Source organism: Rhinopithecus roxellana, chromosome 6, assembly GCF_007565055.1.
Source record: "Rhinopithecus roxellana isolate Shanxi Qingling chromosome 6, ASM756505v1, whole genome shotgun sequence".
NCBI classification, from domain to species: Eukaryota; Metazoa; Chordata; class Mammalia; order Primates; family Cercopithecidae; genus Rhinopithecus; species Rhinopithecus roxellana.
The window spans coordinates 59,051,034-59,065,504 of NC_044554.1; the positions used below are offsets into that span (position 1 = coordinate 59,051,034).

Consider the following 14,471-nt stretch of genomic DNA (forward strand, 5'->3'; position numbering starts at 1 on the left):
TCTACATCCCCCATAATCAAAAGAAGTTTATGTTATGTATTCCCAAAGTTAAAAACTCAACAATGAATATCCTTACTATTGTATTCCTTCAAAGTCATACTTTCTTTGTTATTTGGAACAAATACTGTGACTCCTTTTCTATATATATATATATATATGTCACATATATATGTGACTCCTTTTCTATATATATGTATATATATAAAACCTATATAGATATATGTCTGGCTCTCCTTTCAGAGAGACACTTTATCTTGTTTTTTTTTTTTTTTTTTTTTTTTTTTTTTTGAGACCGAGTCTCGCTCTGTCACCCAGGCTGGAGTGCAGTGGCCAGATCTCAGCTCACTACAAGCTCTGCCTCCCGGGTTTACGCCATTCTCCTGCCTCAGCCTCCCGAGTAACTGGGACTACAGGTGCCCGCCACATCGCCTGGCTAGGTTTTTTGTATTTGTTTTAGTAGAGACGGGGTTTCACCATGTTAGCCAGGATGGTATCGATCTCCTGACCTCGTGACCCACCCGTCTCGGCCTCCCAAAGTGCTGAGATTACAGGCTTGAGCCACCGCGCCCGGCCACTTTATCTTGTTTATTGCATCTGCTGGTTAGTGTTATGTGTCAACTTGGAAGATGTTTGGGGGAGATGAACATTTAAATTGGAGAACTTCAAGGAAGCAGACTGCCACCCATAATATAGGTGGACTTTATCCAATCAGTTGAAGACCTCAAGAGAACAAAAAGATCAGCCTTTGGATTTCATCTGCACCACTGAAACCTCCATTGCAAAATGATGACTGAGACAATGGAAGAGATTTAGCCTAACTGCCTCCATCTTGCTTCTAACCTCCAAACTGTCCTTGTTCAGTCTTGGGCACAGGCTGAACTAACTTTGGGAGGAACTTAGTTTACACTTTAAAACAAAGATGATAACAGCCCTTTCCCAAAACAAACTTCCTTCTTGCCTGGGGACTAGACTGCCTTTGTAGGACTAAAAAATTAGCCACAAGATTAGAAATTACGGTTTAGGGGTAATGCAGCTGGAGGCTATAAGATTCTGACCCTCCCTAAACTGTTCCTGAGATTAGTGCTTGAGATATTTTGCAGAGCCTGCACTTGATGGATCAGCTGGCACCGCCCAGATTGATAAACTAGTTCATCTGATCCTGTGGCTCCTATCCAGGAACTGACTCAGTACAAGAAGACAGCTTGACTCCCTATGATTTCATCTCTGACCAATCAGCACTCCCGACTCGCTGGCTTCCCCCTACCCACTAAGTTGTCCTTAAAAACTCTGATCCCCAAATGCTCAGGGCGATTGATTTGAGTAATAATAAAACTGTGGTCTCCTGCACAGCTGGCCCTGTGTGAATTATTCTTTCTCTACTGCAATTCTGCTGTCTTGACAAATCGGCTCTGTCTAGGCAGTGGGCAAGGTGAACCCATTGGGATTTCCTGGCCGCCTGGCTCACACTGCAGATTTGGATTTGTCAGTCCCCATAACCCATGTGTGCCAATTCCTTATACTAAATCTCTTTAAGAGATGGGGTCTTGCTGTGTTACACAGGCTGGGGTGCAGTGGGGCAATCATAACTCACTGCAGCCTTGACCTCCTGGGCTCAAGCAATCCTCCTGCCTCAGCCCTCCTGAGTTGCTGAAACTATAGGCATGAAACCCTATACCAGGCTAATTTTTTATTTTTTGAGGAGATATGGTCTCATTATGTTGCCCAGGCTGGTGTTAAACTCCTAGGTTCAAGCAATCCTCCCGCCTCAGCCTCCCAAAGTGCTGGGATTATAGGTGTGAGCCCAACCCTAAATCTCTTTCTATACATATACACATCCTATTGATTCTATTTCTCTGGAGAACCCTGACTAACACTCTATGACTCACCCTGTTTTCAAAATGTATACTTGAATTCCTTTTCAGATATATACCGTAAGTTTGTTTATTCACACGTACAAGGACCTTCCACTGTGGATCAAAAAAAAAAAACAAACAAACCCCATTTTCTAGAAAGACGTAGAGACAGAGTTGGGAGGAATCTTGCATAGTACATAGGTATAAAAAAGACTCCATTACAAGTTTGTTAAGAATTGGGATTAAGTGGTTTCCCTCTACCCCATTCTGGCTGGTGATGCTACTTTGGTTTCTTGCTGCATGTGGATTTCCTAATAAATAGCAATAGTCTTACTCCAGAAACCTCAGGGTCTATGGTTTTATTTCTGCAGGAGAGAGAGTTTCTGTGGAGACTATGTCTGTGTCCATAAAAAGGGTTCTCATATCTGCGGGCATGTTAGGGGGGTGATTGTGTGTTGTGGGGGAAGTATCTGATGGGATGGAGGAGGCACCTGTGTTGGGGAGGGTGTGCAGGTCTATGTGTTGTACCTATCAGAGCAGGAAGGTATGACTGTCCACAGTAAGGGTGTGCCAAGGCTGTCCGTCAGTGGGTCTGCTGTAATGGAGGATGGTGGGCAGGCTGTCTGGGTGGCTACTGTGTAGAGGGCGGTTCTGTGTACGCAGGGCTGAGTGTCTGTGGGTGATTGGCAAAGCTGACAATGTGTCATGAGTTTGTCATCTCTAAGTTTGTTTCTCTTCATGAAACAGTTTCAAGCTTACATTAAAGGAAAAGAGATCAGAAGCACAATTCAAGTTCAAGAAAATTATGTTATCCTGAAGTATATGTATATATTATCAGAATCTGTAAAAATAAGTACTTCTCAAACACAGGAGGATTTTTGTAGAGGTAGTAAAATTCTAAGACTAAATATAGTATAGAAGTGTAGTGACTTTTTAGACTAGGAATTGAACCAGACTAGATTACAGATCTGATAAGGTATGAAACACCAGAGAGCAGATGGGGTTCTGAGAACAGATGAACTGACATGAGAAAAAAATGCCTCATACTCCAACAAGAGAAATTAACATTAATTTTGGGAACTAGTTGTCTTTCAACCTAAAGAGTCCTAAGAGAATGCTTCTTACTAATATCAAGATAACTTCTCAAATCTCTACTGAGGCTTTTAAAAACAAAGTCCCAGAGTATTCTTAATCAATTAAACTGAACTGCCAAAATATAGCCCTAGGAAAGAAAATTATAAAGAATTTCCAAGATGTTCTTTTGACAAGGTTAGAGGAAAACAGGGATCATACGTTTTTCTCACTTGTATGTCTCCACAAACACAAGAGAAGTCCAGAAAACACACATCATGTATAGAATTGGCCATTCGAAATTAAACTCATGGAAACTGCAAAGCCTATGCTGAAATGGTCCATGATTTTGTACAATGAAGAATAAGCCAGGTCCATTATTTTGGGGGTGGGAACAGAGGAAGGAAGAAGGAAAAAGAAGGGGAAAGAGGGAAGAGGATATATAGCTATAAGGGAATCACCAGTTGGGTGGTAATCTTTCAAAAGCAGAAACACAGATGAGTCCCTCATCTGATAGTTCAGTGGGCTTCAGAAAAGAAAAGGAAGGGTGTAGGATTTACTTGGTGATAGAAACAGTGAAGATATAAACAAAAATAAGGGCCATGGTGAAGTAAAAACAAAAGGTTTACAGATTCATTGGTCGTGATGAAAATATGAACTCCTCTTTCAGTTTAACTGAAGTCATGGGCAGATACATATTTACATTAGCATATACTTTCAACAGATACAACATGCTAGGATTATGAGGGTTCCCTTTGTATGTGAAGGCCAAGAAGGAAGAAATAAGTTGTTCTGAAGAAAATGAATTCAAAGACAAGAGCGTTTTGAATTACTATCAATAACTAGATTGTCAGGGTTTCAGTAGAAAACAAACAAATGAAAAAACCCAAAACTTAAACAAGATTGCTCTGAGTGCCTGTGAAATGGACTAACACATGGTAATTACCTTGACCTCGTTAAAACAGTCCTCAAAGAAGTTAGGGATCATCTCCCATCTTCTAGCAAGGGCTTCCATCTGCATTAGTGAACTGCTTGGCCTCCAGGACCGAGAACTTCTCAAACAGGAACATGACCATGGAAGGTAACATGTCCAGAAAAAGCCAACTAAATGGGACACACCATATTGAAATGGTGCTTAGGGCTGTAACAATTAGAAAGCACCACAGATAATACACAGAAAGAGTACTCCCTGGACAGAATACCCAAATCTCCAGACATACGTAATTTACAAGCTTTGTGCACCATCGGTTATGTAAGAACTGTTTTTCTTGAGTAAATCTGACTAATAACAGTAGCAGCAACTGATAAACACAGATCACAGGAATTTTTCATACTGCTTTCATTCTATTTCCTTAAAATGCCTACTCATTCATTTTTACCGGAAACTTACAATATTTTCTCCGAGACCATAAAATAAAAAAGCATGTGAAGAATGATGTATTAAGCACTTTAAGAAAAAAAAAAAACCAATATGAACTCACCTCTCATAACAAGCACAAAATTTAATTCTTCCTTTTATTTATAACTATTTCCTAACATTTTTTCCAGAGAACGTGTATTTCTTATGCAATAAAAACAAAGGAAAACATTCTTACCGTGTTTACCATTTCATCAAAAACTTCTTGAGAGATGAAATCATAATCAACTCGATCCCCTTCTCCAAAGTAAGGTGGTCTTGTGGTATGACAGGCCCTGAAATCATAAAACAGATGATCCTAGTCTATTTGTAACTGGAAATTCAAAATGGAAAAGGTTTCAGTATAAAGTATGTTTTAAAAAATGAAGTTAATCCACAAATCATAAATCATAAAGTAATACAGTTGTGAGAATATGTTGGTTTCAAAGTGCTAGATTATATTCAGTTGCTATCATCTATAAGGATTATACAAAATTTGGATCACCCATACCAAATTTTTACTCATTATTACTTATCACCTTCTGAACCTCTTCCTCTGCCATCATGTAATAATACTTTAAGAAGTAAATCAATACTTATCATTTAACTATTTTCCACCCACCTGCTTTCATGTTTAATGTATGAGCCTTTTCCACAGGCTGTCCGTCTCTCCTTCCACCTGGCTGGCCTACTCGTTTCTTAGGACTCAGTTTAAATGTCACCCCTCCAAAAATCCTTTCCTGACCTCTATGGCTGGATTATTCATCGCTTTATATTTCCACAGCCTCAGTGTCTGTGTCAATTGCATTCCAATTGTATGTTCAGGGCCCATTCCCTCCACCACTTGAGGGCAAATCTGTCTCATGTGCCCTGTGCTTGGTCCATATCAACACTGTGTATAAACCTCCTGTGGCAATCCATGGTGCCAATGCTGAACAGAAGTCTCAACTCAACCAAAGAGGCCTTTTCTCTCCACTGTCTGAAATAGCCTCCCCATCCCACCACACCGCTCAGCTACTGCCTATCACCAGAACTGCTTTCTTTTATATATTTATCTGTTTTTTTCCCATCTTTCCCAGCAGAACATATGAATCATAAGGGGAGGACCATGTCTTATTCACCACTGCATTCCCAAAGCCTGGCACATAGTAGGCATTTGATAAATTTTTGTAAAGGGAATGAAAAATGAAACATGAGAAGTGGATAACAGCTGCTAAGAACTCCCTTTTATTGATAACTACAAAAATGACTCCTCTAAGGTCACACAGCAGGCCAGTGTTGGTCCTACAACAAGAATATGGTGGTCCCAACCACCAGGACTCTTGAATTCATATAATTCTGCCTTCCACTGTTAAGTGCAGGAAATGCAAACTGATTTTTAGATTTTCCTGTAATTTTAAAATAGGAGATGAGAGCCAGGCACAGTAGCTTATTCCTGCAATCCCTGTACTTTGGGAGGCCAAGGCAGGAGGATTGCTTGAGCCCAGGAGTTCAAGACCAGCCCAGGCAACATAGTGAGATTCTGTCTCTACAAAAAAAAATTTAAAAATTAGGTGTGGTGGCACGTGCCTGTGGTCTCAGCTACTCAGGAGGTTGAGTTGTGAGGCTCACTTGAGCCCAGGAGTTTGAGGCTACAGCAAGCCATCATTGCCCTATTGCATTCCAGCTGAGGCAACAGAGCAAGACCCTGTTTCAATAAATAAATAATAAAATAAGAGATGAGACTAGCTAGACACTTGACATGTTATTTCATTTATTTCTTACAAAAACCATGAGCTAAGTATTATTTCTTATTTTTATTTTATAGATAATGAAACTGAGGCACAGCTATTAAGGAATGTTACTAAGTAGCAATGCCAAGATGACTCAAAAGTCAAGTCTTGTTAATATCATACTAATTCAGACAGTAAAGTTGCAACCTCCAAAGGCTCTTCATTGCAAAGTCAAAGACAAATAAATGTTTATAATTCATACCACTGCTCCCTTTCCATTCTACTCAAGAATTAACTGTGCTAATAAATTTTGAGGTCTTAACATCATACTTAAATTATATACTCAGGAAAGAGAGCACATTCTAAGAGAAGGCTGTCAAAACACCATGGCATTTGTTTTGTTGTTTGAATACATTGGCATTTCTTCACACGCCTTAGCAGAGACCTGACACCCTCTGTCTATTGGCGTCCTTGACAGTCAGGGAAGATAAATCAATAGCTTGGCACCCTTGCAGCAAACTCTTAGCATAGCCTTTACACATTATGCTGAACTTACAGTTCTCAACAAAGGAAGTGAGTGGCAAGAATTTCTTCTGAATTTCTCAAAGAAAGACAAAACAAAGAAGCAATTTGAAGCTTCTAGGCAGGTAAATAAAGAGATGGTTCCACTGGTGTGCAGAATGCTGATGACAGAACCTGCAGCTACTGCAGACTTTCTATTAAGAAGAACCTAAGATGATCTGTGTTTTTGAATTTGTCATCCAATTTCCACATATACAAATGTTCACTGTGTTATATGCCGCCCAAATATGAACATCTCAAAAAGAAAATGCTTCACAGTGAAGGCAACATTTCACTCAACTTACATAGGAAAAATGATACCAAATTCTAGACAAAGAAATTTGCTCGAGCCAGGACTTTCAAAATTCTTCTTTTCCCTCATCTAAATCTTTCTGCAGATTCATTATTTACTAATTAATTTACTAGTTAAATTATGGTTTGTAATAGAAGCCATAATTCCAGTCATTTCACTTAACACAGAAAAGGACTGAGTTAGAGATGAACCCCAGACTCCAACTCTGGTCCTAAAAGTCTAAGGGTGCCAATTCATGGCCAGGTGTCACTGAAGCTACTAGCAAACCAAATTCACAGAAAGGAGATGACCAAGAGGAAAAGGAATTGGAAGGCCTGGCCAAATAATGAAATCCCAAAATATCCAGGGAAATGTAACAGGAAGAAAAGATATCTAAGAAGAGCTAGCAGGTGGATGAGGAAGTCGAATTTTTTTCAGTGTCATTCAGAAGCATGCAGATTTAGAATCTTAATTCTGAACCAGATTGCCTCAGGAAATAATGAACTCGTTACTGCAAATATTTAGGCAGAAGCTTGGCTCTGAGCACATCTGAATTCAAGCATATTATAGCACATCACATTATTAGGAAGTGAGCTCTATCAATGGGTAGCCACAAAAGCCCAGGTATTCCTAGAGGAATGTGGGAGGTAAATGAAATTGGTCTGAACACCCAATGCAGATATATGTCAATAGCTTGCTGGACACAATTTAAGTGATCCTCCACACAAAAGATTCCAGCACATACTATATCTAAGTATCAAACTCCATGAAGCCACTACTCTGCCCACTTTTCAGTAACTACACACCATTTTCTGACTCATGCTATCATCACCTGTCACTACATTCTACCTGGTCTTCTTGTCTCCAGACTTCCTTCCCTAAGCTCTTTCCCAAACTGCCACCAGGATACGGTTTTTAAAATGCAAATGTGATCACATAATTCCCCTCCTTGTTTAGAAATCCTTTATGACCAGACCCCTGTCTGTCCTTCCAGTCTTAACTTTTGCCATCTCCCTTGATAGTCCAAGCTGAGCCATATGCTGTACTCTCTGCCTAGAATACACCCCCAACTCAAGCCCCACTTCCCACTTCTCTTTTATTTCTATCTCAGAGGCTCTTTACCTCCCTCATCATAGCACCCATCAAACTATCTTGTGAGCATTTACCTGTTTAAATCCCATACTACTTTGTAAGCTGCCAGGAGGAGAAGACCCATACCTGTTCATTTCACAGTTTCATCACCCACATATAGCATTTGCACAGTGCTCGATAAATATTGAATGAATAAATGAACCATTCTACAAATTTGTCACATGTGTATAAACAGACACATTAGCTGAGACCGCATTTAGATTGCTGCAGCTCATATCATCTCATGTAGCTAAATGGCTGTGGTCTTTTATTTTACTGTATTACAATGCTAAAAATAAAATATATTGAGCAGTCAACATCATAAGAAGCTTATGAAAATAGAGACGGCTATAAAATAAAGATCTAAGAAAGAATAAAGGCTTTCTTTCAGGGCCATTCAGATCACTTTCATGGCCTTAAATCTAGAAGATAGACAGGCATGCTGATATTGTTTTGTGTTGCCCTCATTATCTGGCACTTTTCCAGGAAGTCACTGATTTGTGGGTGCTCAGCTAGAAATCAATAGAGAGACTTTGAAGAAAGTAAATGCATATCTCCAGGTCATCCATAACTAATACTGGTAAAGAAAGAATATTCAACATATTTCTAAAACCAAGAACAAATAGTAAAATCAAAACCTAACCACAGCAAAATCTCTCAGCCACACCAATATTTGTTATGTGACTGAGTTACGTTTTCAATATTTATATAACTGGATATGCAACTTAGTGTGCGAAAATTTCATTGAATGTCTCGATATTGGGTCGATGCAATTTAGAAAGCAAGTAAAATACCAGGAAAAAATTAAATGAGGAAGAGAGAAAGAAATGATTCAAGCAAATGGTGGAGAAAGTGCCTTTGTAAATGCTTTTATGTTTCACCATGAGATTCTATTCATGCCTTTTTTCTTTTTACATAATTAAAAATCAATAAAACTTACATTGGATAAAGAATAATAGAAAAGAAAATCTAAACAAGAGCAATGACTTGCCCTTGAGAATGTGAGAAGGTGCTTTGGTTTTATTGTTACATTTTAACTAGAAAGTTGCTGCATATAATAGTAGCACTATCTTACTTTCTCAATGGATAAAGTAACTACCTATCTAACACCCTTTTTCATCTGATGCATAGTCTTTTATCCATGCCTTGATGAAATTCTTAGAATAATTTGCCATTGAACAAACCCTGACCTCTGCCTTCATGAGGATGACAGTGAATGGTTGGATGGTGCTTCTGAACCTCTGAGGGAGGTAGATGAATGAGTTTGTAGTTGGCAGGGGGCCAGTTAGGAGTGTCTTTCTACTCACCGCTAATTCCAGCCAGAAGAGAAAAATAGCAGTGGCAGCAGTAACAGTACTGGAGCAAGAAGCTAATTTTAGGATTCTGTTTGGCCATCTAGTGTCTCCACCTAAATTTCATATAGCACTAATTATCTAAGGTCTGAGTCCCCCATTAGATTACAGATTTCATTAAGGCAAGGACCTCACCTGTCTTGTTCCTGCTGTACCCTCAGGGACTAGCACAAGAGAGGAAATCAATAAGTATTTATTGAAAGAATGAACAAGTGATGAATCCATTCATCACTGCATAGCTCCATCAGTGGAGGTTGGGGAAAATCACCCATGCTTCTTATTATAGTAATTTCTATGATCTGTTGCACACAATGCCATTAATTCAGCCAACGATTTACTCAATCAGTCAGTCAGTTGGTTATTTAACAAATATTTATTACACACATGTTAAGTGTCTGGCCATATACTGGGCATTGAGAACTCAATGGTGAACAAGGCTGACATGAGCCCTACCCTCAATGGGCTACATACAAGTAAGGAAAGCAGACATTAAATCAACTCATCACAAGCCTGATAGATAAACATTCTAATTAGGGAAATAAAAGATTTAATGAAAATGAGTGATTGGGAGGCCTCGCCAGATAAGAATGTAAGGGCAGATTGGCTCCAAATCTTGATGATGAGTCAATAAACACCTCTAAAAACATATCCAACAAAGCATGTCTTGGCAGTAGCATATCACAGAGAAATAAACAGGACTGGGCTACCAACCATTTGCTACATAACTGGTATCAGAGATGTGAAAGGAACTGGAGAAAACCTTGGTTCCTCATAGGTCACTTTGGTTTGCTAAAAAGTTCCAAATTTATGCATTAGAAAATAGCATATACCTTTCGCCCTAGTTTGACCTTCCATTCATTGTGTTCAGCTTATCTTTTACAACAGGTTCAGTACAGCCACAGAAACATAATGTACTCTATATTTTTATTCTAACATTAACTTTTAATTTATTTGTGTTACTTCAGGGTATTTAAAATATATTAATCAATAAATTTTTCCATAGTGTTTGTGGCCTAGAGTTGTTCAAATAAAGGATGTAATTTTAAATATCTAAATAAATGGACCTGTTTGAAATAGTGTTTACATTGTTTGAACATGTGTAGCTTCAGGGAAGGAAGTTTTTTTTTTGTAATAGCATTAGGAAATAATTTACGCTTATTTTTCTGGCTGTCCTATATATCTTTGTAGTCACATCCTCAGTTCACTGACAGGCACCACTAATCTAAAAGTAATTTATTTGCCATACATAAAAAATACAAGAGGAAACCAGTTTAAGAGATGACAGACAATTCTAAATTTGAGTCACCAAAACCTCTGAAAAAAAATCTTTGTTTTTTTTTTATTTTGAGATAGAGTCTCACTCTGTTGCCCAGGCTGAAGTGCAGTGGCACAATCTTGGATTCTCATATCTCAGCCTCCCAAGCAGCTGGGATTACAGGTGTGCACCAACACACCCAGCTAATTTTTATACTTTTAGTAGAGACGGGATTTTGCCATGTTGGCTAGGCTGGTCTCGAACTCCTGGCTTCAAGTGATCCACCCCCCCCCACCCCACCTCAGCCTCCCAAATAACTGGGATTAAAGGCATAAGCCACTATCCTCAGGCTCTAAAAAACTTTTTAAACTCAGTTGGAGTTTTGTGTGTGTGTGTGTGTGTGTGTGTGTGTGTGTTTTCTGATGGTTCTAGTTTTTTGGATATGTTCCTCTATTTTAACTGGGTCATTAAGACATCACTAAGCAAAATATTTGCTCCAGAAAACTTGAAGTGTATTGAATGCTAACCTGAAGGAAAGAAAAACAAAAACTTGCTGCCCCTTCTTCCTTCCTCCTGAAATACATCTCAAAAGAGGAAGACCTGTCAGAGACAAAGAAGCTCAAGTGCCGTTGGCACATGTTCCAAGCTAAGAGAGGACAGTCTGTCCCTGAACACAGATCTGCCCATCACACATCACAACATGGTGATTCATGCTGTCATACTGCAAGGCAACAGGAGAAGCCTGCCTTCAAATGCCATTATGCTTAATTAAAAAGATGTTTATTTTCAAACCCTGGAGGGTGATTCGGGCTGAGACTGAATTAAGTTAAGCATTTGGAAAATTAAAGTTAAAAAAAAATACCGTGTATATCACAGTATAATAAACGACAAAGAAGCTGATAAGCCTTTTATGGAAAAGGTGGGGAACAGCATGAATGAGCCATGCTGGTTTGCTTGCTTATTTTTGTGGGGAACAGGGGAGTCATTACTGTATGTTTACTGTCTGCTTCGCAAAAGAAAAATTATTTTGTTTTGGCCAGGCGTGGTGACTCACACCTGTAATCCCAGCACTTAGGAGGCCATGGTGGGTGGATCACGAGGTCAGGAGATCGAGACCATCCTGGCTAACACAGTGAAACCCCATCTCTACTAAAAGTACAAAAAATTAGCTGGGTGAGGTGGTGGGCGCCTGTAGTCCCAGCTACTTGGGAGGCTGAGGCAGGAGAATGGCGTGAACCCGGGAGGCGGAGCTTGCAGTGAGTGGAGATCGCACCACTGCACTCCAGCTTGGGTGACAGAGCCAGACTCCATCTCAAAAAAAAAAAAAAGAAAAATTATTTTGTTTCTTCCTGCTATATGGTAAGTTCTTCTATTGCTAGAAGTATACTTTAGCAATCATCTTTACCATATCGATTAGAATGGCACAAGAATCAAGATTCTATCGTTCCAGAACCAGGTAATCACATCGATCCAATTTTATCAATAATTTACCATCAAGGATTAATACTCGCATGATGCTCTGTCCTTACCAAGAGTTAATATCTATTGACCATTCAATGTACTTACCACTTTTGGTTTTGCTATAAAGTGTAACTTAAATATTAAGTTGTTTTGTACATTTCTGAACTTGCTTAAAATTAATAGCCAACATTAGCAATATCAGAGATTTTACTAGAAATGAACTGTTGATACCTCCAATAACTCAGATAAATTTCCAAGTCTTAACAAGCCAATAAACAAACTTACCCATATCTGAAGTAAGTGCTAAACTGTCTGCAGAGGCGATGGGCAAGTTCTCGTTTCCCACAAGCTGCAGGACCAGCTAGTATCAGCATGGGATAAGGGGCATCCAGGCTGGGAAGAGTGCTACAACACAGGAGCAGAGTCAGTTCTCCTACTGCAGCCAGGGAGATAGCACATGAACTACATCCATTAGGCCATCATTAACCCGGCTGAATGAGGACTCACTATAGAAGACACTGCGTAGAAGAATAGTTGTTCTTTCCGGAAACAGATTGATTATATGTCAAAAATCATATTCAAAGCATAGATAACAGTATAAGGTAAAATATGAACTTCTGTAAATTTGCTTTAACATGACTTTTAAAGGAAAACTATTAATATTTATTGGTTCTTGATTGCTAGAGTGAAATATTCCTCCCCAAAACTGATCAATGAAAGAAATGACTGTTAAAGTTAAATAAGACTGTAAAGTTAAGATAAATATTCATAACTACTGAATTAGAATGCAGGTATGCAAAGCCAACTTAACAGTAATAGCTAAAATTTACCTGAGCAATTACTATGTGCCAGGAAGCATTCTAAGAGTCATACATGTATTACCTCATTTAATTATCACAAGAAGCTAATGAAGGTGTTTCTGTCATTATCCCCTTTTAACGTATGAAGAAACTGAAGTACAAGGAGGTTAATTAACTTGCTCAAAGTGATAGTTAATCGGGGAGAGCTGATATACAAATGTAGGCTTGACTGCCAAGCCTGAAGACTGGACTAAAGAATGAATTCATTAATAAAATCTCCTGCAGCTGGGCGTGATGGCTCATGCCTGTAATCCCAGCACTTTGTGAGGCTGAGGCAGATCACCTGAGGTGAGGAATTCGAGACCAGCCTGAGCAACACGGAGAGACCCTGTCTCTACCGAAAATACAGAATTAGCCGGGCATGGTGGTGCACACCTGTAATCCCAGCTACTTGGGAGGCAGAGGCAGGAGAATCTCTTGAACCTGGGAGATGGAGGTTGCAGTGAGCCGAGATGGCGCCTTATACTCCAGCCTAGGCAACAAGAGTGAACTGTCTCAAAAATAAAAAATAAAATAAAATAAATAAAAATAAAATCTCCTGCAATACACTGAACGATGTGTTTAGACTCCACTCATGACACAAATTGTAGCAATCTAGAATAAAATACAAAGTTTTTAAAAACCACATGGCTGAGGTGTGGATTCTGTGAAGATGAAGGTGTAGATTCTGAGTAGAGTCTGTGGAAACAATGAAACAGCATAGTTTTTCAGTCTCTCTGAATTCCCACAGAAAAACAGAAAAATTTGAGAACAAAAGCCTAAGGGAAACACATATAAGTACATGAAACAGTATCATCAAGAGCCACGGACCCACAAAACCTGTGTGGTACTGGAGTCGACACAGGAGGAAGAAGAAGGAAGCAATGGGCAGCGTCTGACAGATCTGAGAGCAAGTGAACCCCAAGACAGCCACTGGGTACCTGCCAAGAGCAGGCAGGCTGAAGCTGTATACATGCGCAAAAGCCTGGACATGAATGTTCATGACAGCTCTATTAGCGATCACCCAAAACTGGAATCAGTCCAGATGTCTTTCAACAGGTGAGCAATTCAAGTAACCATGATACCTCCATGCCATGGAATGCTACATGGCAATAAGAAAGAATGAACAATTGATTCATGCAACAACTTGAATGGATTTCCAGGGAATTAGTCTGAGTGAAACAAATAAAGCCAATCGCAAAAGGCTATATACTGTATGATTCTATTTATATTACATGTTTGAAATAGCAGCATTATAGATAGAGACAGGGACAGATTAGTGGTTTCCAGGGGTTAGGGAAGATGAGGGGGAGGGAGGTGCTATGGCTATTACAGAGTATTACAAGGGATCCTTGTGATGAAACTGCTCTACAACTTGACTGTAGTGGCGCTAAGAGAAATCTACACATGTGATAAAATTGCACAGAGGTAAATAGAACTAAAGACAAAAGAGTACATGCAAAACTGGTGAAATCCGATAAGGTTGGTGGATTTCTTGGTCAATTTCCTTGTTTTAATGTTCTGCTATAGTTATGCAAGATATCACCC

General features: G+C 39.3%; 1 protein-coding gene across 1 annotated transcript in view; it reads right to left on the bottom strand.

The window, feature by feature from the left end:
* LRGUK (leucine rich repeats and guanylate kinase domain containing) overlaps positions 1 to 14,471 on the bottom strand; it is a 129,785-nt gene that overhangs the window by 60,433 nt on the left and 54,881 nt on the right. The window contains exons 11-12 of the mRNA XM_010357735.2: positions 12,370 to 12,489; positions 4,520 to 4,616 (exon numbers count right to left, since the gene is read on the bottom strand). Coding sequence (XP_010356037.2) covers positions 4,520 to 4,616; positions 12,370 to 12,489 — 217 coding nt within the window. The remainder of the gene's footprint in view (positions 1 to 4,519; positions 4,617 to 12,369; positions 12,490 to 14,471) is intronic.